Source organism: Drosophila obscura, unplaced genomic scaffold, assembly GCF_018151105.1.
Source record: "Drosophila obscura isolate BZ-5 IFL unplaced genomic scaffold, ASM1815110v1 contig_17, whole genome shotgun sequence".
NCBI lineage: Eukaryota > Metazoa > Arthropoda > Insecta > Diptera > Drosophilidae > Drosophila > Drosophila obscura.
In genome coordinates, this window is record NW_024542757.1 from 485,964 (window position 1) to 508,424 (window position 22,461).

The following is a 22,461-nucleotide window of genomic DNA, read 5'->3' on the forward strand; positions in this document are numbered from 1 at the left end:
AATTGCGGATGATTTTGAGAAATTGCCTTCGTTCCGAGTAGGATCTGATCTCTTGAGAGAGTGTTCGATTATCTTTGGATGAGCTTAGTTCATTTCATTTCATATCATATCGTTCATATATCGTTTATAGATCGTTTATATATTGCCAAACTGTTTTTCATCAGTCTTGAGTGCAAATTTGAGCGGACATTTCTCGAGAATTGTGTGTAAATTCGTTTCGTTTTATTTCAAAATACTAGATACTTGTTTGGGGTTTGCTAGAGTTGCGTTGCATATAAATAATTATATAAAAATGGGAGATTGATTTTGTTTCTTTGTTGCCCTAAACTAAATGAAACGTTGAGTTGAGTAGAAAAATACGGGGGTACTTTCGGATGCATGGATGGGATGGATGGAAAGTGAAAAAGTGAAAAAATGGCTGCGAGAAATGCGATAGACGTGCCTCCGGTGTAAAGTGTAGCGTAGAGAGCCGAAATTATAGATGGAAAGATGATGATGAGAGAGAGAGGGTGAGAGATGGTAGATGAGCGTGAATTACAGATAGATAGTGAGAGTTAGAATAACACAGGGGTAAGAGAGAGAGGGTAGGTAGATGGGAGGAAGCTAGAGCTTTGGAACATTTCCGTTTGATGTTCTAACTACGCTTGACCTTTCCTGTCTGTCTGTCTATGTCTGTCTGTGTTTGTGTATCTGTGTGCTGTGCTGTGTGTCAGTAGTGGTGTGTGTTTGTCTTTGTGTGTGTCTGTTTCAGAGAATGCTGCAATGCTTGGCTGACAGCTGTTGCCGCATGCCGCGCAGAAACACGCGTTCCCCCTCACGCACGCACCTCATTCCTCTGGCCACACCATTAAATACAATCGCCCTCGACCTCCTCCTGGTTAACATCGGGATCGAACTCGTCGTCGGCCGTTGCCTCCTGGTACTGCTGGTACTCGGAGACCAGATCGTTCATGTTGCTCTCCGCCTCGGTGAACTCCATCTCGTCCATGCCCTCGCCGGTGTACCAGTGGAGGAAGGCCTTGCGTCGGAACATGGCCGAGAACTGCTCGGAGATGCGCTTGAAGAGCTCCTGGATGGCGGTGGTGTTGCCAATGAAGGTCGAGGACATCTTCAGCCCCTTGGGCGGGATGTCGCACACAGCCGTCTTCACGTTGTTCGGTATCCACTCGACGAAGTACGAGCTGTTCTTGTTCTGCACCGCCAGCATCTGCTCGTCCACCTCCTTCATGGACATGCGGCCCCGGAAGACGGCGGCCACGGTGAGGTAGCGGCCATGGCGCGGATCACAGGCAGCCATCATGTTCTTGGCATCGAACATCTGTTGGGTCAGCTCGGGCACGGACAGGGCGCGGTACTGCTGCGAGCCGCGCGAGGTGAGAGGCGCGAATCCGGGCATGAAGAAGTGGAGACGTGGGAATGGAACCATGTTGACGGCCAGCTTGCGTAGATCGGCGTTCAGCTGGCCGGGGAAGCGCAGGCAGGTGGTCACGCCGGACATGGTGAGCGAGACCAGGTGATTGAGGTCCCCGTAGCTCGGATTGGAGACCTTCAGGGTCCTAAAGCAGATGTCGTACAGTGCCTCGTTGTCGATGCAGTACGTCTCGTCTGTGTTCTCCACCAGCTGGTGTATGGACAGGGTGGCGTTGTAGGGCTCCACCACAGTGTCGGACACCTTCGGCGAGGGCACCACCGAGTACGTGTTCATGATGCGGTCCGGATACTCTTCGCGTATCTTCGAAATGAGCAGAGTGCCCATGCCGGAGCCGGTTCCGCCGCCCAGCGAGTGGGTCAGCTGGAAGCCCTGCGGAGCGTAGGGGGAACATGTGTTGGGTTATATTGCTGCTCGCTGCAGGTCGCACTGCTTCACACTCACCTGCAGGCAGTCGCAGTTCTCGCACTCCTTGCGCACCACGTCCAGGACATTGTCCACCAGTTCGGCACCCTCCGTGTAGTGACCCTTGGCCCAGTTGTTGCCGGCGCCCGACTGCCCAAACACAAAGTTATCCGGACGGAAGAGCTGGCCATAGGGTCCCGAACGCACCGACTCCATGGTGCCCGGCTCCAGATCCAACAGGATGGCACGAGGCACATATTTGCCACCCGACGAGCGCGTCACCGCTGCGATAAGTTAGGGGTTATAAAGTGTTGAGGATTGCTCGGGCTGAGTCTTACCTGCTGCCTCGTTGTAGTAGACGCTGATACGCTCCAGCTGCAGATCACTGTCGCCCACATAGATGCCATTGCTGTCAATGCCGTGCTCCTCCGAAATAACCTCCCAGAACTGCAAGCAACGAAAATGGAAGGGGTTAAGATAGGCGCACTTGCAATTTGCTTACAACTCAATCAGACTGGCTCCAGCATCTTTCTTGCTTTCCACTGGGGAAGCAGATAATCCCTTCTTATCGCCCAGCCAAGAGGCAGATATCTTTACGAACCAAAGCCGACATCCACAATTTATCAGGCACTTGGCAATCGCCAGATATTTTAGCACAACACACACAAAGTGTGAGTATGTTTCTCGAGTCGTTTATCAAATTGAATAATTGTGCCCACCCAGCCGTGTCAGAGTTCATGTTGGGCCTGAGCCCGCTTGACATATGGCCGCGGCCGCAGAGACCGCCCGAAAAGCAAAACCAACACCAACACCAAGAACAACAGTAACGGGAAAAGAAAAGCAAACAATTCTAAAAATGTCTGTTTTGCCTCCTCCGATGTGACAATGTGACAAACAACAAGGCGCAGCCGCAGCCCATAAAGTTTGAGGTTTTTAAAAAAATATACTCGTACATTTGGAAGTCCATATATGGGGCCCTGTGGCATCAAAAGTGAGACAGATTGCCAAAAAAAAATGGAAAAAAATGGGGAAAAATAAATTTATGTTTAGTTTTTCAAACCGTCAGTTTGGATGGATGGACGCTCGGGACATGCCCTGATTTAGTGCTAAATTTAAAAGATACTCGTACTCGTACGTCCGGGCCAGTAAAAAATACGAATAGTTTCCCTCTTCCCTCGATGTATGGGACGAAATTTCCAAGCAGCGTCAGCCGAGTCTCGCCGCCTGCATCGCTCCTGGGGTGCAACCTTAGGCAGCGAAAAATGCATTTAAAAATAGTTCAGCCCGTGGGATGGAATGGGATGGGAATGGGATCCTATACCATGGGATGGTATGAGATGGGACCGACGGAGAGGCCACGACTCCGGCTGCGACTGGCTGACTCATACACGATATATAGAATCTTCTGGTTGTGAATCTTCTGCAGGCCAACGACCCAACACGAGGCAGAGGCATAGGGCAGGGGCCTGGTGATGGGACTGGGGCTGGGGCTGGGCATGGCGACAACATCATTAGAGGGGCCCCGGTTTGAATTGCTATAAATTAAGTATATCATGGATAGATTTATGGAGGAAATGCTCTGCAATTGTCTTGCTGCGTTTAACAGAGCCAAATTGGGGAATTGCTGCCCGAGTTAGTTAAACATTAGCCTCTCAAATTGGGGAACGTCGAATATTGGGGGGATATTGGGGAGAGCTGGACTATTTTCGGGCTCGTCTTCGGCTGTGGGTCTCCAGTGGAGCGAGACGTAGCTGGCCTGGCAACAGCCCAGAGTCTCGAACTCTTGGATACCCCAAAAGTGGAGAGGAAATAATAAAAATGTTAGCGATTCCCCCCGTCCTCCAACTCCGTGTCTGAGGTATTTCCCTTTGGCACTTGAACTTGACGGGTGAGACTACGTATAAACAAGACGGCAACTGAGGACTGGGGACCGTGGATTGTGGACTGGTGCTGGTGCTGGCCCTGGTTCTTGTTCTGCCCATGGCGTCTGCATTTCGTTGTTTGTTTAAAAATGAAAGAAAGAGAGAAACTAACAGCAGCAGCAGCAGCCACAGCCACAGAAAAATGAGTCTCAAGCAACTGCAATCTTAGCAAGATCATCAAATTTAATTGGAGTGTGGCCGCTGCAATTATGGAGCTAAGCCATGGCAGCCGCAACAATAAAGCTCACTATATAAGGCCGAACGGACGGATGGACGGGCGGACAGACGAAAGCCACACAACAACGAATATGAAAACTAAATTAGCACACAAAACTGTTGAAGTGAAAAGTCGTTTTTCATCTCTACCCATGCCCCCCCTTCTCTCGCTATCTCTGTCTCTGGCTCTGTCTCTGTTGTCTTTCCACTCACTTCCACTTCCACTTCTTGCCCGACAATCGCTGATCGCTTTACTTTTACATTCAACCAATTTTTCATTTCGGATTTTTCCTTTTGATGATAATAGTTTTGCCGGAAAATTGCCTTTTTTTCGGTGAACGTTAACTGCAGCCAGCAGCCAGTGGATCGTGAGAGTGAGAGACTCCGGCTGTAAATGTGGCATACAGTTAGATTGTAATTATAGATGTATGGCTGCACCGATGCACCGATGCACCGATGCTGAGGGTAAGATTGATTCCTCCGTGGAAAAGAATTGAGTTTGGAGAGATAGTTCCTGCACGGATCATGTAGCTGTATCCAATTGGATTTACGTCTACATTTGGTGGGTTTGCTATATACCTAGATCATTTATTTTAGTTGAGAGGTGTTCCTCCGTTTCTATAGATTTTCCCCGAATCGCATGGCAGTCGACATCTGTTCCGAAAATTCGCTGTTCTTGCTGGTGTTTCACCTCCCCTCCCCAAAATGTCTATAAATTTTCCTTTGTAATTAATTTCAAAAGCTCTGCTGCATGGCAACTGCTGCAACCGTTGCAGCTACTCTTCGCTCCACTCCTCTCCACTCACCGCCGGGCCCCACCCCTTCCTTTAACCCACCCCGCCTGCTACGCCTGCCACGCCTCTTGCATGCGATCATCTGGCGACGGGCAATTGAGACGCCCTCATTAAGTGTTGCATGTCTGGAAGCCGCCATGAAGTAGCCAAAGACTCCTCCACGGCTGCACTGCTTCAGATTCAGAGCCCCCTCTATCTCTTGCCTGCCCCTCCACTCCACCAGACTTTTCTAGTTGTCTTTCTGGCTCTTGAAGAGGAAATCACTCGGGCATGAACTTGGAGCCAGTCTGAAGCACAAGCAACATCCAATCTCTCCCTCCCGCCAGAGGATCACTGACTTTCCGGCCTGTATACGTACTGCCTCGTCTTCTGCAACGTTCTCGCAAAAGAAAGAAATATGCAAAAAGACAGAGAAGTATTGCCACTAGATACAAAACATTTGGCATCAAGAGGAATTCTTTTGATTGAAGCTGTGGCTGGGGCTGGGGCTGTACACCAACCGATCTTGGGGCATTTGTCTTTTCTCCAGCAGCTGCTGTGGGGTGTCAAAAAGTCAGGCGATAAGAAATCTGGCCAGGGGCATGGCCGTTGTGAAAGTGAATGGGGTTTATTGACTCTAACAATCAGTTGCAGTCTCTCGCGAATTCAATATAATCTGGGTGTATAATTAATATGCATTTATTGTCGTATCGTGTGCTAAAAACGGAAACAGAGAACGAATTCTGAATTGGTATGCAGCCCCGATATCCTGTAATGGTATACCCCAACCGGGTGACTCACTTCCTTCTACCTCCCCTTGCACTTGTGAGGTTTTCCTTTGGCCAAGCCAATCCGCATCTGTAGGCAGAGCCGAGCGCTGCCTGTCACATTTTTGTGTGTTTTAATGTCCACTCAGCTGTTCTTTTTTTTGTTTTCTTCTTGTTTTTGGGCTCTCACATTACGGGGGGGTTCGCTCCTCAAGTTACCAAGTCAACTGCTCATCGTAGCCGTCGTAGCCGTCGCCGTCGCCTCGTACGAGTACAATATCTTATTCATGTCCGTGGGTCTGTATCTATGTACTCAAGCGTGTGTGTATGTACTAGTATGTACAGCGGAGTATACTGCTCCATAAAACCATTACTATTGCCGAAATTCCGAGAAGCACAAAAGGCAGGCGAAATTTACTTGCTTAAATTGACGCTGCCGCCGTTCTTTGCTGACTCTGTCTCTGATTCTGACTATGAATCTGCCCCCTGGATCCCTCTCAGCCCCATTGGCCCCTAAATTGAGTCACAACAAGTGATGATGATGATGATGATGTGGGCTTATCTTTTATTTTCTGTTTAGCCATACTTTAATTAGCTAATAATGTTATCAGCAATAGCTGTTTCTCTTTCCAAACGTGACACACATTGCAGTAAGTATCTGGAACTGGAAAATAATCAATGCCCCAGACGGAGACGTAGACGGAGACGTTAAGCATTGACATTGATTCCACAGAAAAATCCACTCAACGGGGACCCACTTGTCAATGCCTCAAGCAAAAATGCACACGAAAAAATAAACAAGAGTCAAAAAACTGGTATTGCCAAAAATCAAAGAGTTCGCTTGCAAGCCGGTTACCTGGCTGCCTCCTTTAGCGGGTGGAAGAGCGGGAGGCTGCCACCAGCCACCAGGGTCTTGGATTCGATGCGTTGCACTTTGCACACAGCTCGTGTTTTGGGGCATGTCGATTGTGTAGTGTGGGCTAGTACCTACTCGCATGTACAGTAAAGGCTCCACTGAATATCGGAAATTTGATTGCATTGTTTGCTTTTATCGAGCTGCCGTTTCCTGTTTGCTTTTACAAATCATAACGATGATAGCTGACAAGCGATCTGCTCATGCTTACGGTTTGATTCCGTATTAGGAGACTGCTAGAACCTTTATGAATATTTATACTAGCAAGCCACTAGCTAGTCCTCGGCGGCTTCGCCCGCACAAATATTTATATAGATTATCGAATGAGCTGCAACTCGTTAGCTTTTCTGGATATTTATTCTAATCTAAAAAATAACTTAAGCAAAGCTGTATTTTATTTTCTATCCGATATATGTTTTGCAACAAAGGAAAATTAATGTTTTCCGACCAATATAATTTGTAATATTTTCTGCTCCGTACTTTCCATACTTATTTTTATTGCAGTTTTTTGTGGTTTCTTCGGCGGTAAGTTGGGGAAGGAAGTTCAAGCAAAGCGAAAAGATTTCACCGCAAAGATAATTCAACAGATTTCCCTTCCCGGCACAGGCAGCGGCAGCGGCAAGGCGGAGGAGGCAACTCAAGAAAGAAATCTCAAAACGGTTCCCTGGCCCTTTTCTTGCTGATTTGCGCCTTACATCAAAATGCCATAATTCTGCTGCTGCTCCTCCTCCAGCGCTTGTCCCTTGCCCTTGTTCCTGCTCATCTCCAGCCCCACCCTGGAAGGAGACTTGGGTTCGCAGTGAATCACTTTTCATGATCTGCAGCCAAACCCAACCCGTTTTTTCTTTTCGTTTTCTTTTTTTTTTTTGTTTGTTTGGCAATCAGAAAGGGCATATGGAGTGCCGGACAAAGTCAAAATAAATTTCTTTGCTTGATAACTTTTTTTTTGCACTTTGCATTTTATTTGAAGTCTGCTTTTTGATCTGTGCTCTGGCTTTTTGTTAATTTTCTTTCGCTTTAATTGCTGAATGCGCTGAAAAAGGCGGCGACGGCGCACTGGGTCCCAGCACGATCATTTTGGAAACTCATTGAAAAACGTTTTCGGTCATTGTGCATAAATTAACAATCGAATCGGCCAGCAACAACAACAAAAAGAGCAGAGCTACAGCAGGGGAAAATTAAAAATATAATGAGGCTTACCTTAGCGCCAATTTGGTTGCCGCACTGGCCGGCCTGCAGATGGACAATTTCTCTCATTTTCCGACTGGGTGGAGGGGGACTTGCTGTGGCTAACAAATGCGAGTTGGGGAGCCTGTGGGCCTGGAGCTGATTCTGAAACTGAATCGGAATCTGCTGCGATGTCTGGAGGATGCAAACTGCTATCGGTTCCTTTGCTCTCTGGCTGCACTGTTGCACTGGTTGCTCTGGATGCTCTGGTTTGGGCAACTTTACCGCACAACGCACAAAACTCAACTGATCAACAGACGACGGCTGGCCGAAGTCAGACGATGGTTCTGGGCGACTGTCGGCTTCAGCCAAGCGAGAGGGAAGATCACTCACACAGCTACTCAAACTCGAACACAAACACACACACAGCTTACAGAGGCGCGGCACACACACAGCGATACGTCAGCGTGACTGCAAGGCAGAAGCCAGCAGTCAACTCACGCACGCAGCAGGGTCGGTCCGTCTACAGCTTTTTACGAGTACGAGTACGAGTGCTGTTGGCAGCTTTAATCACACGAACACGACAGGCCAAGAAGCCGAACCAACAAGAATATTATGAGTTGGCTATTTATAATCAATGTGGCAGGGACAGGGAGTCCATAACTAGGGATGAGTCGATATGGGATGGGAACTACATTTATTAACAACTTTATGACTTTATGAGAAACCAGCAACGAAAGCTAATCGAATAAATCAGTGGAAAGCACTGCCAATAGGCAGTTCTTTTCTTCAGGTTAAGTCGGGCACATATTGCACACTCAATTGGAAAGTTTAAGGTTCTAATCAAAGTGCGAATCAATCAATTCGGTTCGCTTCAATTTTAATTCCCATTGTCCCCCATGATTTGGCTCTGTATCTGCATCTGTATCTGCATCTGATCTGCATGTCAGGCACAGAAATAGGTAGCTCCTTGTATATATGTACGTATCTGTGTATATATTAAGACGTCCGTCTGGCACCCCGTCGTCGTTTTCCTGTTCCTAAGTTCACACATTTTTATGCTGTCAACTGCAGCGCCTTTCACGTTCTAATTTTATCAGCCAGAATGCACAGGTATGCAACTCCTCTTCCCAGCCATTCCTCTCTCCATCCCTATCTGTGTAATTTTATATGCATCAGCGTGACTGTAGCTATGTGTTCGAGATTGTATTTGTGTGTGTGGTGTGTGTGTGTGTGAATGCACTTCCACAAAAGTGTCACCGCAGTCATTAGAAATGTTTCGTCTTCTTACATGTGTTTTTCCTTTCATTTTTGTACTCTCCTAATGCATTCGGAACAGGAGAAATGTATTTATAGTCGTCGGACTTGGAGATCTTCTTCTGGTACCACTTACTCTGCTGCTGGCTCTCCCTGGTGCGCCAGAGATTCTCGCAGCTCGGCGGCGTCTATTTCCCATTTTCTTGGGAAATCAATCAATGCCCCAGCAAGACAATTTGTAGTCGTTTTACTTTCTAATTGCATTCAAGTTGAAAGAGCAAGAGCACACAGCTTAAGTAGAGTGAATACTCGTAGTTCGCGGGACGGGAAGGGGAAGACTGCACACTCCTCAAGTGCCTCTGTCAGGCCTATTTCCATCCGAGTCAGTTAAACCGCAAAATTCACTTTAATTTCGATGGCAAGGCAGCCAGCAGACATCCCTTACTTTTTCGCTCTCCTTTTCTTGCCCCCAACCTTTCTTACTTGTGCGTCTTTTGCTAAATTTAAATATGCCACAAAATAATCTCGAATTTACGAGCCCCAATAGATAAAATGTTTGCATTCAGAGCCGGCAGAAGAACTACAATCCAAACGATCAATGGCGACAACCACACAAAGGACATGAGTGGCCACACCAGAAAAGGACAGGACCTAACAGAGCAGTGCAAACTTGTGCAGGCCTCTGGACCGAAGCGACAACAAATATGTATATTGCTGACATTTTTGGCTGGTCAATCGGAAGCAGGAGTCTGCACACTTTTTTGAAACAGGCGTAGTCAGCAAGGGGTCTTTTCTGTGGGTCGAAGCAGCAGGAAATGGAAAGTTTATTGCACTTTTAATTGGGCAATGAATGGGGGGAAGATTTTGCGAATGAGCTGCAATAATAGGCTTTAGTGGAGGAATTTGAAATAGAATTTGCATCTTTCAATAGGTATTTATGAGAACTTATAACAAAGCTGGACAGTACTCTGTCTCTTCTTATTTGTTGTGAATTTAAAAGTTTTCTCTACACATTCCATTCAAACGAAAAGTGGGTTTTTCAAACGAGATAATTTTTCCATTTCTTAAAAACTATCTTCAAGCTTTGAAACAAAAACAGAGTAATTTTCGCTTGGCTGCTTTTGCAGGGGTAAGCCTTAAAGCTGATTCCCATACCTTCCAAGGTAGGGCTTGGGCCATTGGGTAGGGCTACGCCTATGTCAACACGCACATCCATGCATCCTTACGAGCATAGAGCCCACCATTACCACTTGACTGCGTTTGTGCGTTTGTGTGTGTGTGTGTGTTTTTTGATGTGTGGGGGAAAACCCTAACAAAAAGTAACAAATGTTTTTTTAGGATTTGTGTTTTGGGAATTTTTGCACTTGTGTAAATGTAAACGCTTCACACGCACCGCACAAAAAATACACACAGTGATACACGAGAATATATGAGAATACAAAGCTATTTAAGCAAAAATTATACGCCCACAATATGTCTACATACATACATACATACAACATATTGAAAAAGAAAAATTATTGCAATCATTGTCATTTTCATTTTCATAGTAGTATTATTCCTATACCATACATACATATGTACATGTATACTCGTAGATATGTTATTGCAACTGTTATTAGCATGTTTACAGAGGATGCTGCCCCGTCCACAGCCACATACATGCATATGTATATTTCTGATTGATTTGGCCAGCCAGTAGGGAATGAATGTTTTAGTTTATTTTCAAACTTATGAGGCCTCCATTTTCCCCATTACATGTACCTATATGTGTATTTGTGTAAGTATGTAATTATCATTTTAATTTCTGTCCCTGACAATCTCGTTTTGTTCTATCTCATTTTGAAATGAAATTAATTTTGCATAATTGCTTTTTGGTTTTCACGTTTTTCTAGCCGTTTTTCTGTGCGGTGGCTGATTTTTGTATCCTTTGGCCGCATTTTAATTGAATTTGATTGATTTTTGCTGATGTTGCTGATGGAAAAATAATATTGTTGTAAAATCGTAACCCCCTGACTGTGGTGTAGTGGAAAGGGAGGATTGGTAATGCTGTGTCTGTGGGACAAAGCCCTGAGGCTTAGGAGCACACCGAACAGGGCACAAACAGGTGTGCACAAGGGGATTTTATCTCTCTGCCTCTCTTTGAGCTGTGAGCTTTTCAAACTAACACGTGTGGCATGCCCTAAGGCGCTTTAGCAAAAAGGAAAAGGAAATCTTGCCATTTGTTGCACAGCAGAGTCTTAAAGCGTGATTTCATAAATAGATTTTATATATATGTATTCATTCAATCTTTTTGCTCCTCCGCAGCCTTTACCTCAAATGTCAGGAACTTTTAGCTGGAAATTTATGCGACTAATTTTTCTCATACTTTTTTATGATGCCCAGACCCCATCCCTGCGGCAGAAGTGGACACCAACAGATGCTGCTGCGCTGCTGCTAGCCAATAGTTTTTGTTGCCAATTAGTTGTTTTAATTGCAAAAACGTTGCCAATTATGCAACACGAGGCGAGACAAGAGGCAACAAGCGTTGCAACTACGAAATGACAATTTAATTGTTACCCTCCTCCCATTACCCATCAGCCACCACCACCCTTGCTGCCACCCACCAACGTGGATACGTATCCTATCCGACCAGCTCCTCTCCGCAATCACGTATACGCCATGTGGCCGATAGCTGAAAGTGCCCGTGAGGACGGAAGCAGGGGGCTTACACCTTGTTGCCACAGGGCAATCTGGGAGATATCTCCAGCGTTTATGGACGAGCCGCAGCAATTTCAATAAATCTTGACAATGCCCTAAAAATATTAGCATAATAAAAGGCGCGACAACAGAACAGAAGGGTCAAGTCAATATTGTGGCAGCATCCAACGCAGTTGCCACATTTACACAGAGAGAGGCAGCAGCTCCCGCAGCAGTGTGGCAGTAGCAGCAGCAGCAGTGGCAAATTTATGTCAGCAACAAGCTATCAGCCCGCACAGATACTCCACCCAAACGACCTTAATACGCATAATTTTCGTCGCGAGGGATGGGGTGGTGGTGGAGGATGAGGATGAGGATGAACGAGAGGTGGCCATGCCATGCCATATAATGTGGTGCAGGCATCGATCAGCAATAAAAATTCAAATTTCGCACAGAGCGGCACAAAAATGTTCGATGTGAAACAAGGCTGGTCTTAAATGTATACCCTGGAGTGGAATAGTATGGCTGCATGGATTGTTTCGACTGATAGTCATTTGGGGGGAGCATTTGGGAAGAATTTCCAAGAGTTGCAGCTAAGAAAATTGTATTTTTGATGGCATACTTGTAGGAGGTAACTGTTTTTGGTTCCCCGAAACTTCCGACCCAAAAGGGCATTGAAAACTCCATCATTGTGGGAGGATCCTTGCTTTCCTATATTAGATAATATATTTGATTGTGCGAATATGTGTGTGTGTTGTGTGTGTGTGTGTGTGTCTGCGATACATTGTAAGTATTGGCTGAGCGACAAAGCTCTGTTTCGCTCAGCTGACTTTAGTTCCCCCACTCTCTGTCTCTCTCTCTGACTCGTTCTGTGGCGCCTTCACATTTTTGCCAATTGGCCAACAAGTGTTGCCAAATTGCGTTGCGGTTGCTGGCCATAAATAACGGTACTTTTGTCATTTATACACATAAATTGCAGCAGACGCTGAAACGCGAAAAGAACAAAAAAAAACGAAAGAATAGCCGAGAGCCAGTAAGCCTGTACTGGTGCTGTGAGCCAGGACTGGTCGTGCCTGGCCTGGCCTGGCCCATGTCCTGCTTTGGTATTCCGTTAAACAAAAAACGAAAAGCACAAAACACCGAACACTCTGGCCATCGCATAGGCCTCCTGCTATCCATCCAGGCGATGCCCGATTGCTGCTGCTGCCACTACCACGGCCGCTGCCGCTGCTGCTGCTGCTGCTGCTGCCCACACTAACGACATTGGCGACAGAACGCAGCTGTCGCTTGCCATTTGGCAATAATTGTTTAATATGCGGGCGCATAAAGGCGGTCGGCGAGGTGGCTTCGGCCCATAAAAAACAACAGCAGCGACAGCGGCAGCAGCTGCACGAGAGCCACCCAGAGAGAGCGATTGGACCAAAGAAAGCTTAGCCAGGCCCACGTGTGTCCTGTGTCCTGCCCACTGATGCAGTACCTACCCAAGCCGAGCAGCTGCGGCAGGCGTCCGCTTCCCTGCCCCAACCCTCACGTACTACGTATCAAATGGATGCGAGAGCAGCTCCCATTTCGATTGGCAGTGAAGTTGGGTCTTAAATATGAAATGAATGCGACGGATGGGGGGCGTTGGGAAAAGTTTGAAAAGCAGGAAAAGCTAATTGCGTTTTGGAATGGCAAAAGCTCCGTTCGGCAATTGCCAATTTGGTTCAATCAAGAGCCGGAAAGCATGCAACACATTTTTACTGATTGCGGCGCTGACGCTGCTGCTGTCGATGGCAGTGGCATCGCACAGCCTGCCTGCCAATGCCGCACATGCTGACTGCAGTTAATTACAAAACTGTCAAATCCAAAAGGTGCCACGAATCAACGAGGCAGCGAGGAAGCCCGGCAGCCAGGCAGCCAGGCAGCCAAGCAACCAGAGAAGGAACGAGGAGGGCACCACACAAGCAGCGCGAACTCACACACACACACGGAGGGCTGCCACAAGCAGCAGCAGGTCACACAAGCAGAGATGGGGCAAGCAAGTGTGGGAGTGAGCCACAGAGAGGAGAGAGAGAGAGTAAGCCAAATAGGCAGATCACCCAACAGCTGCCGAACAAACAAAAAACCAACAAAACAAAGGCTGCAGCAGGACCGGGGGCAAGGCAGGGATTGGAAGTTGCATTGTGTGAAGTTTTTGTTGTAGGTGTGTGTGTGTGTGTGTATGAAATATAATTCTGCCGTATTGTTGTATTAAATGATGTCAACAGCAGCCGTCCAGCAGAGCACCAAGTCTAGTCTGAGTCTACACTCGGCAGTCGAATGCCCGGGACCAAATCGAATTTAATTGCATTGCCGCCGCACGTTGGCTTTTAATTAATTTTTGCTGCCTTCTGCTGCTGCTGCTGCTGCTGTAGGACCCAAAAAAGGCCAAAACCAAACAAACTAAACACACACACAGAGGCACATACACAGTCGAAGCCCGACAGGGCAACATCAAACGTCATGCACAGGTGCAATGTAATTAGCACGAACTGACATCGCTGGCCAAGGACCACGCGGAGTCGTGGATCGAGAGGGGGGGGCCGCCAGAGCGGGTGTGCTGTGGGTGCGGGTGGAAGTTGCAGTGGCAGTGGCAGCATGAAACATAAAAACAAAAGCAAGCAAAACCTTTAAGCCCAAATGCATACAAGCAAAAGCGAGGCGAGTCGAGGCGAGGCGGCCAGCAGCAGAAGCAGAATGCAGCATAGTCGAATCTAAGTTACTCTAAATATTATTTGGTTTGGTTCTCAAATAATACAACTGGATCACTGCGTCTGAGAGTAGGCAACAAATAATGAAAATTAAATTAAAAATGTGCACACAAATAAATCAAATATATTTCCCCATCCTGTTGCCAAACTATCGTCTGAACTGGATTCATTGAAGCATACCCCATTTTTCCGTTAGTGTACAGCAGACGGCAGCCAGCAGCCAGTAGCCAGCATAACATTGGTGCCCGTTTGGTAGTAGCTCCACTGGCAGCGTTTTAATAGCTTCGAAATTCCAATGGCAGCTGTGGCGCCTTCGCCATAGCCATCGCCATCGCCATTCCCCTGCCTTCGCTTGGTTTGCCTTGCCTTGCCTCCTGTGTCCCTCCATCGGAAAGCTTTCTAAATGAGCCCAAAGAGGAACAGAAAGGAAGGCCAAGACCAAGGAGCAACAATGCCAGCCGTGCCTGACGATGTTCGTCGAACATTTTGAAAATATATTGAACATTTTTTAATTTTCCCACTTACGCAGGGCCGTTGCACGCGAAGTTAACATCTGCTGGCACTGCAGTTGCAGTTGCAGTGGCTGCTGTTGTTGGTTTTATTGTTATTAGCTATGCGAACGCACGAGCATTCATGCATTCTGCGCCCACAACTGCCATTTTGTTTATGACATCGACGATGGCGTCGCGAAATACGGAAATGAGAGCAAAAAGGGCGTTTGGCAGCTGCTGCCTTTGCTGATGCTGCTACTGGTGCAACTTTATTGGCATATTTGGTAGAGAGAGAGAGAGAAAGCCAGAACCTGCCACACATTGTTGATTGGGATATCTGGAGATATATTTACAGTTGGCAGGTGTGAAAACACAAACCAATTAAGATGCAGCAACATCTTGTAAGTTGTATTTAGATCGGGGAAAGGGTTTCCTCCCGTTTCCCCTGCCTTGCCTTTCGCCTCGTTTAACATTCTTGCCACACTCCGAGTGCAACCATGCTGCACCCTCAACCTTCGCCCCACCAATGGCCCCCCTTTGGGGTGAAATGGTGCTCAGCTTTGTTTGCCATTTCTTCGTTTTTTATGATTGCCTGCCACAACTTTTTCGCCATTGCCATCGACATCGATATTGGTGGCCGTCGACGACGACGACGACGACGCTGCGTTGCGTTGCAGCAATGCGCTGCCTGCGGTTGCCACAACGATTCCTTGTTGTTGTTGTTGCTGCTGTTGTTGCTGCTGCTGGAGCCGTTGTTTTGTATGGATTTTGCACATCGTTTATCTTAGACGACGGGCAACGGAGTCGAGTCGCAGCTGCCGCCAGTGAGCGGAAATGGCGTTAATGTTGCAACAGCAGCAACTGCAAAAGTAGCAACACCAACACCAATACCAACTCCTGCAGCAACAGTAACAGCAACAGCAGCTGCCAATGAGCGAGAACTTAATCTTGGGGATTTAACACTTTCGATATATCTTGCGGCGATGCTGGAAGCTGGATGCGGGATACTGGATACTGGATAGCAGCGGCAGCGGCAGCGGCAGTGGCAGTGGCAAAGGAGTGGCATCTTCTGGCCGTAAAACGTATTGGCGCCCATTATCGGTTAAGCTCTCACTTTATGGCCGAGAAACGCGCTCGGCTTTCGGGGTGTTCGGCCCAGAAGCAATGATGCTCTTCGCCATCTTTGGCATCAGTCGTTGGTTTAGTGGTAAAAGTACAATTGGACATACGAAACATTCAATTTCTTACATTAATAAAAATAATCAGCGGACGGGGCAGCTCGGAGCTCACAGTCCCGCCGTTCCCGCTCGCAGGGCCTTATATTGATCCCTGCTCAACTGCCTGTAGACCCCATCGCGGTTCAGGTAGTATATTGGATCCGATAGCCTGGTCAGGTCGTAGCCCTCAGTGGCCAACTCGCGCTTCTTCAGCTTGAAGGTGGCCGTGCGCGGAATCTCGTCCAGCAGCCGTATGAAGAGGGGTCGGGCGTAGGGCGGCAGGCTGCCCCTCAGCACAATCGACAGATACTCCATGTCCACTTTCCGATCGGGATCCACAATCGCTGCCATGCCAGCCTTGCCCTCCACATGGGGAATCTGCAAAGATAAGGAGTATTTACAATCACATTTAACGGGTTATCAGGGTGACGTGACGGCGACGGTGACTCAACTGGGTGGCGGATTTCCCGCCAGAACATGCCGCGCCAAAGAGCTGACTCACCTGCACGCCATAGACCACACAGTCCTCGAGGCCAACGCAGTTCGTTATGATGGCCTCCACCTCTTGGGTGGCCACATTCTCGCCCCGCCAGCGGAAGGTGTCGCCCGTGCGATCCTTGAAGTAGAAATAGCCGAGTATGTCGCAGACCACCATGTCCCCGGAGTTGAAGAAAACGTCGCCCTTGGCAAAGACATTCCGGAGCAGCTTCTTCTCCGAGGCGCCCTTGTCCGCATAGCCGTGGAAGGCGCTGACTGCGCGTCGGGGATCCACCTTGCCCACCAGCAGACCTGCCTCCCCGGGCCGGCATCGGATGCAGTGGCCACGTGGGTCCTTCAGCAGCTCCCCCGTCTCCTCATCGCAGCGCAACACCTGGACGGGATAGATCCTCTGGCCGTAGATGGGCACAAAGCCAATGGCTCCCACGCGGTTCGTGATGTTTATCAGGTTGGAGTTGCCTTCAGTGGCGCCGTAGATCTCGCCTATGTTCGGCACGGAGAAGCGGCGCACGAACTGCGACCAGATCTGCGGCCTCAGCCCGTTGCCGTACATCAGGCGGAGGCGGTGATGCTGCTGCTCGGGAGTGTAGGGCGTGGCCAGCAGGTAGCGACACAGCTCCCCGATGTACTGGGCCACGGTGCAGTCGTTGCGGCTGCAGTCGAGCCAGAAGTTCTTGGCCGAGAACTTCTTGCGCAGCACCACCGTCGAGCCGTTGAGCAGGGCATTGCCCACGCCCACAATTCCTCCGGCAGTGTGGTAGAGGGGCAGGGGATTGTACACCACATCGTCGCGTTTCAGGCGCAGCATGTAGAACGTTCCGGCGGCCATGAACAGGAAGCGGAGGTTGGTAATGACAGCCGCCTTGGGCAGGCCCGTGGTGCCGGATGTGTACACATAGAGCAGCTTTGAGCGCGCCTCCCCTGCTGAGGAGGAGGGAGGCAGGGCCATGGCCTGTTGCGTCGTCAGGGCAGCACTTAGATCCACGGCTCCTGGCAGTAGTTCATGCCCAGGGAGGGTCCTCAGCTCTTCACCGGTGTACTGATAGACGGGAATGCGAGGCAGCTGCTCCTTCTCGATCAGCGATTGGACGACATCCATCAGCTCGCTTCCGAAAACGAAGGCCTTGGCATTGGCCACCTTGACAGAGTGCAGCAGCGACTCTCCCCGCAGATTGGAGTTGATCAGAGCCGTGATCACGCCCAACTGCGAAAGGCCGAGCCAAATGCAGGGATACTCCAGGCGCGTCTCCATCAGCAGTGCCACACAGTCGCCCCGCTGCAGTCCCTGCTGCTTGAAGAATGCGGCAATCTTTTCGCTGAGCAGCAGGGCCTCGGCATAAGTGATCCTGCGATCGTCCATGACAAAGCAGGCCTTTTGGGGCTGCGAGCGGGCCAGTTGCTGGAAGCATCGCGCTATGGTGAAGTTCCCTCGGTCCCGCTTCAGCAGATACAAATTGAGGGCCAGGAAGCGCTGCAGAGCCCTGCAGGAGGAACCGCTTAAGTAGAGCAGATTGTTGTCGCTTTCAAGGCATACTCACATGGTGTCCCTCTTTGCTGTCATCACCAGGGAAAACACAAATGTGGTACTCCGCAGGAGCAGAGCCAAGAGCGCTACGAAAATGAGACTGGCTACGGCACTATCGCCACAGAAGCAGACATAGACCAAAGATGCCACAAGCAGAGTGCCCAGACGGGTGGCAAGCTTCTGCTTCACGTTGAGCTCCAGCTGAATCTCCATTTTCTTGCCGCCAGCAGCCTGCTGGTCGTCCTCCTGGTCGCCGTGGTCTCCGTTCTCACTCACTGCAAATGCCAAATCCATAATAAGCACTACGTTCAGATGACAGTAATGGCAAAGCCCGATAAATTCCACCACAATATCACCTGACACCAGACCATAAATCCCTACACACCCTTCCACTAACGCCTAGGGCAACCGTCTAGCACTGACTGAACAATCACTAAGTGATAGTGGGCCCCTGATAGGCGTGACTCGGCGCCTCACTGATAGCGATTGAGTTAGTGGATCGCAAGTTCTTATCAATGCTGTGGGCAATGCATGGGGCAGATAAGTGGACAAGGAGTGGGTGTGGGGTATTGACTGGGCGTCCTATAATAGCTGGGGCGTGAAAAGTCGCACAAATGTGGAAAACACACTGTGATACAGGGTTGGGGAGCAACAGATTGTCGATCATTGAAATGGAACGAATCAGAACCGCTACTCATATTACAAAGGTAGTAATAATAATTATTATGCAGCCGACTGGCAACGAGTCTGGTTTTCCATTCACACAAATGCACGTATATGGAACTGGGAAACCAGTTAAGGTATACAGCTTATAAGCTTTATACTATAAGCTATTACGTGACCCCTTTGCTTGGGAAAAGCGCTAATTGGCTCGTATTATATTCACTTAACTTTGCCGACCTAACCTAATGGCTTACTCTAAATGATATTGCACGAAGGGGCAGATTAGTCGCAGTCTGCCGGCCTGGTAACCCCCTTGGCGTGGAAACTTTTGCGCTTCAATGAGAGTGAAATCTTAACTATACGCCATTAAGATTAGCTGCGTCTGAAAGTGGAGTGGGTGTTATCGGCGTATGAGAACTGCACTGAGAGCCATTGAACCTGCGACCGATCACAAAGCAGCTGATATCATATCACACTGGGGTAGGCAGGCAGCTAATGGTTCAGATGGCAAAACACTTGCCAGGTGGGACACAGGAAGGTGCAGCTTTTCTCACCCAAGAATGAGTGATAAAACGAAGAGAAAAACTGTCACCACGGGGTGCAAGCGTACCCCCGGTTTACAAATTACTTTGGTCACATTTTCTGATGCTGATTCTATTGCTTGAAATTGGAACAGTTTTTGTTTGTTTTGGCACAGAGATTCCCTTCATAGCGTTCAACGAAGCTATAACGAGGCAGCACGGACCGGAGACAAAGTTCATTGCTACTCGCGAAACTTCCAGTATGGACACGCGCCGCTCCATCTCTATTACGAACCCTATGTTTGCTGTTTGGCTTGCTGTGTGTATGCGATCGGGTGGCGTCTATGCTGGGACCTTGACTTATTTCGTATTCCGATCACAGATCGCTACGCACTTCTTGGCACTGCCTTCCGCGCGTTACGTGTGCTGTGCCCATGGCCTGCGGTTCTATGGTGTCTACGAGTAAGTATTATTCCATTTACACAATAGTTCTGAACGGTGGTTCGTGGTTGTCAGCGTGTCAGCCCCCGCCATGATCAATGCAATTCACTTTTCAATGTCAGTGCAGCGCCTACTGTGTTTCTGTTTGTGTTCTCTCTTCACTTCTCTGACATACTTTTTACTGCAAAAGCGCCAACGCCGACGCCAACGGTTCTTTCGGAAAAACAAAAACACGCAAACGAAAATAACACGCAAACAGAGATCGCGAATCCGATCTGTACGGACGGCTGCGGATCGTGGAATTGAGCAAAACAGCGGCCTGTCGTCGTTCTTTTATAAGCGAAGCCGTTGCCCAGAGTGTGGGGAGAGAGTCGCTCTCTCTCGAGCGTAAGCTCCAAAGTGGGAGAGAGAGAGAGAGAACCCGCAGCATCAAAACAGTATGCCCAAGGCATATAAATATGTGGTGTGGCTTCTTCAAAGATCGCTCTCGCCAGAGAGAGTGAGATTGGTAAATAGAGTAAAAGAATGGAAGAGTATGAAGGCCTCACTTTCCACACGTACACCTTGGAGAATGCTACCTAAGACTGCTAGCACTAACCTTTGGAAATACCTAAATAAAACACTCTTTGCGGGTCCAAGCACCAGCCGTAGCATTTGTTACACCCTTGAGAAATGTTAATCACTTGGAAATCGAATGCAAGCTTCAAAGTTTTTCCATTTCCCCGAACACCCGATTGACTGTTAGCACGTGTTGCAGCACCTGCTAGCATTTTCCGGCCAGCAGAACATTTCTACCATTCTCGCTGGTCGAATTTTTTTAATTAAACATTTTTTATATGCCCATGCAGCGATGAAAAAACAAAGCCCAAAACCAATTTGTCGCTGCCCCAACTTCTGCCCCTTGAAGAAATGCCTATGTCAAAATAAATTAACATAGAGCAGCGCAGCAGCAGCAGCAGCAGCAGCAGCGGCTGGGACGCCGTCAGCGTCGCCTAGCTGTCAAATGCCGGCAGCCGAAATATAAAAAATATGTGCATACTTTCGGGCGCGCATATAAAAAGTGTGCGCATACTTTTGGCAGCTTTTGAGTTATAGACGGTGTGAGGGCGAAACTAAGTGAGCGAATGCATGTGTGTGTGTGCTGAGTTGCGATTGTGGCAGTGTGTGTGTGTGGGAGTGCCTGTAATTGACACATGTTACGCGCACAAAAGCGGCACTGGCAGCGGCAACTCCCGACCCCCAGGACTCCATTCCGTCCATCGTTATTATCGACAATGGCGCCGCCAAAAACACACTCTCATTCGGCTCTCTCTCTCTCTCTCTCTGTCTCTGTCTCGCGTGTTCTCCCTGCTCCCCTCCGCCCCATACACTCGCATGCCTTTGCTGCACAGCCTTCAAATGCAGGCTCAGAGAGAGAGCGAGAGAGAGAAAGAGAGGCAAGGCAGCCTCAGTCAACTTTGTTTGTAGCCGGCAAAAACAAAAACACAAACACAAACACACACACACACACACACACACATACATACAGGGCAGGGACAAGGGCAGACACAGAGCACCGCTTGCTGATAACGTTACCGTCAGCTGTGCGGCACTTTGGGGCAGCACACGTGAGTTCTGGCTGTGAGTCTGAGTCTGGTTTCGGGGGATGGGGATGAGGATGAGGGCAGCCCAGCCCAGCCAGAGTCGTGCGCAGGCAAGCGTCAAACGTTTTGTACCTTGGACCCCCAGGCGACATTCACCTCGCCTCGCCCTTTGCACCGCCCACCCCACTCCCTCCACGCACTCACTACGCCTGGCATTTGTTTGTGTTGTCAACAAAAGTTTCTTTGAAATCAGTAACAGATGTCGATTGAAATGGCACAATTGCTGCCTGCGTCGCTGCCTCTGCTCTGCTCAGCTCAGCCCCGTCCTGTGGCCTGGCCATGCTCTGCTCTGACGTGGGCCCTGCTCTGGGTCTGGGTCTGTGTCTGGTGGAGCATCGCATCGCCGGGGCGCCCGGCACTTATGATGAATATTTTTATGCCAGACACAACAGGGCCCAAGATATGCCCGAGCAGCGGGCACATTGTGCGCTAGTGGCCTGTCACATTTTAATTAAATTCTGTGCTCAAGTTTAAATGTTAATGCATTGGCATCGATGGAAGCTGCAAAAACAATGGGCGCACATTCAGTCAGCATGCCCGGAAATTCGGGGTAGGGTATACTACATATCTGCTAGGAAGGGAAACCGAAGGGTATGCCTTTGTCCTCCCCACTTTATAGAGTATCCTGTGTACCCCACCGCAGGCTGCTCCCCTTCAGTGTCCTTCTATTGACAACGGACTCTGTGTCTCTCCCAATCTTTGTGTTTGTGTGTGTGCAACCGGTCGAGAACGGAGCGCCTTGTGGCTGCTGGCGATAACAAACGATAACTGCATGTTAAATAGAAGCTAACGAAAGGCTAGCCCGCACAGAGAGAGGGCTGACAGCATATGCAAGTTGGACCATGGACGATGGACGTGCAGCCATTTCAATGTGTCCCTGCAGATCCCAGCGGAAGTTGTTAGAGTGGGGAGTGGGCGTTGGGGGCATGGGGGGCTTTGGGAAATCAGTCAGGTAGCAAAATGCCATCATCATCATCATCATTGTTGTGGGCTGAAGGGTTGCTAAAAAGCGCACAGCATCGAGACAAAAGCAAAGTTAAGGCAAGCTGCTGTCTGTCTGTGTGTCTCACTGTTCCTGCATCTGTATCTGTGTGTGGGTGGGTTAGCAGCCGCAAGGCAATGTGTGCGTGTGCAACAAATGTTGTGGGTGTCCTTTAGCCAGGAGAAAAAGACAGAGATAGAGAGCGGGTGAATCGTGTGGG

General features: G+C 48.8%; 2 protein-coding genes across 3 annotated transcripts; both read right to left on the minus strand.

Annotated features, from left to right (window-relative positions):
- Positions 1-202: 202 nt before the first annotated feature.
- LOC111079168 (tubulin beta-3 chain) lies at positions 203-7,901 on the minus strand. Its single transcript, XM_022374214.2, has 4 exons — positions 7,626-7,901; positions 2,173-2,281; positions 1,874-2,118; positions 203-1,801 (listed from the first exon to the last, which is right to left on the minus strand). The coding sequence occupies exons 1-4, from the start codon at positions 7,680-7,682 to the stop codon at positions 848-850; spliced, it is 1,365 nt and encodes a 454-aa protein (XP_022229906.1). The 5' UTR covers positions 7,683-7,901; the 3' UTR covers positions 203-847.
- A 7,961-nt stretch (positions 7,902-15,862) lies between these two features.
- On the minus strand, positions 15,863-19,910 carry LOC111079171 (long-chain fatty acid transport protein 1). Of its 2 annotated transcripts, none has more exons than XM_022374217.2 (4): positions 19,792-19,910; positions 18,005-18,266; positions 16,471-17,947; positions 15,863-16,346 (listed from the first exon to the last, which is right to left on the minus strand). In XM_022374217.2, coding segments are annotated over exons 1-4 (2,049 nt in total). In that variant the 5' UTR covers positions 19,793-19,910; the 3' UTR covers positions 15,863-16,037. The 2 variants fall into 2 exon arrangements, with proteins under 2 accessions (XP_022229909.2, XP_022229910.2); XM_022374218.2 differs by lacking the exon at positions 19,792-19,910 and adding an exon at positions 18,348-18,426.
- Between the last annotated feature and the right edge of the window lie 2,551 nt (positions 19,911-22,461).

Excerpts from the sequence above, each read along its gene's own strand:
- LOC111079168 (XM_022374214.2), bottom strand. The coding sequence starts at position 7,682 with ATGAGAGAAATTGTCCATCTGCAGGCCGGCCAGTGCGGCAACCAAATT. Across the intron at positions 2,282-7,625 it reads GCAACCAAATTGGCGCTAAG|TTCTGGGAGGTTATTTCGGA; the intron begins GTAAGCCTCATT and ends CGTTGCTTGCAG. Across the intron at positions 1,802-1,873 it reads AGAACTGCGACTGCCTGCAG|GGCTTCCAGCTGACCCACTC; the intron begins GTGAGTGTGAAG and ends TACGCTCCGCAG.
- LOC111079171 (XM_022374217.2), bottom strand. Across the intron at positions 17,948-18,004 it reads ACAGCAAAGAGGGACACCAT|GGCTCTGCAGCGCTTCCTGG; the intron begins GTGAGTATGCCT and ends TTCCTCCTGCAG. Across the intron at positions 16,347-16,470 it reads GTGTGGTCTATGGCGTGCAG|ATTCCCCATGTGGAGGGCAA; the intron begins GTGAGTCAGCTC and ends TTATCTTTGCAG.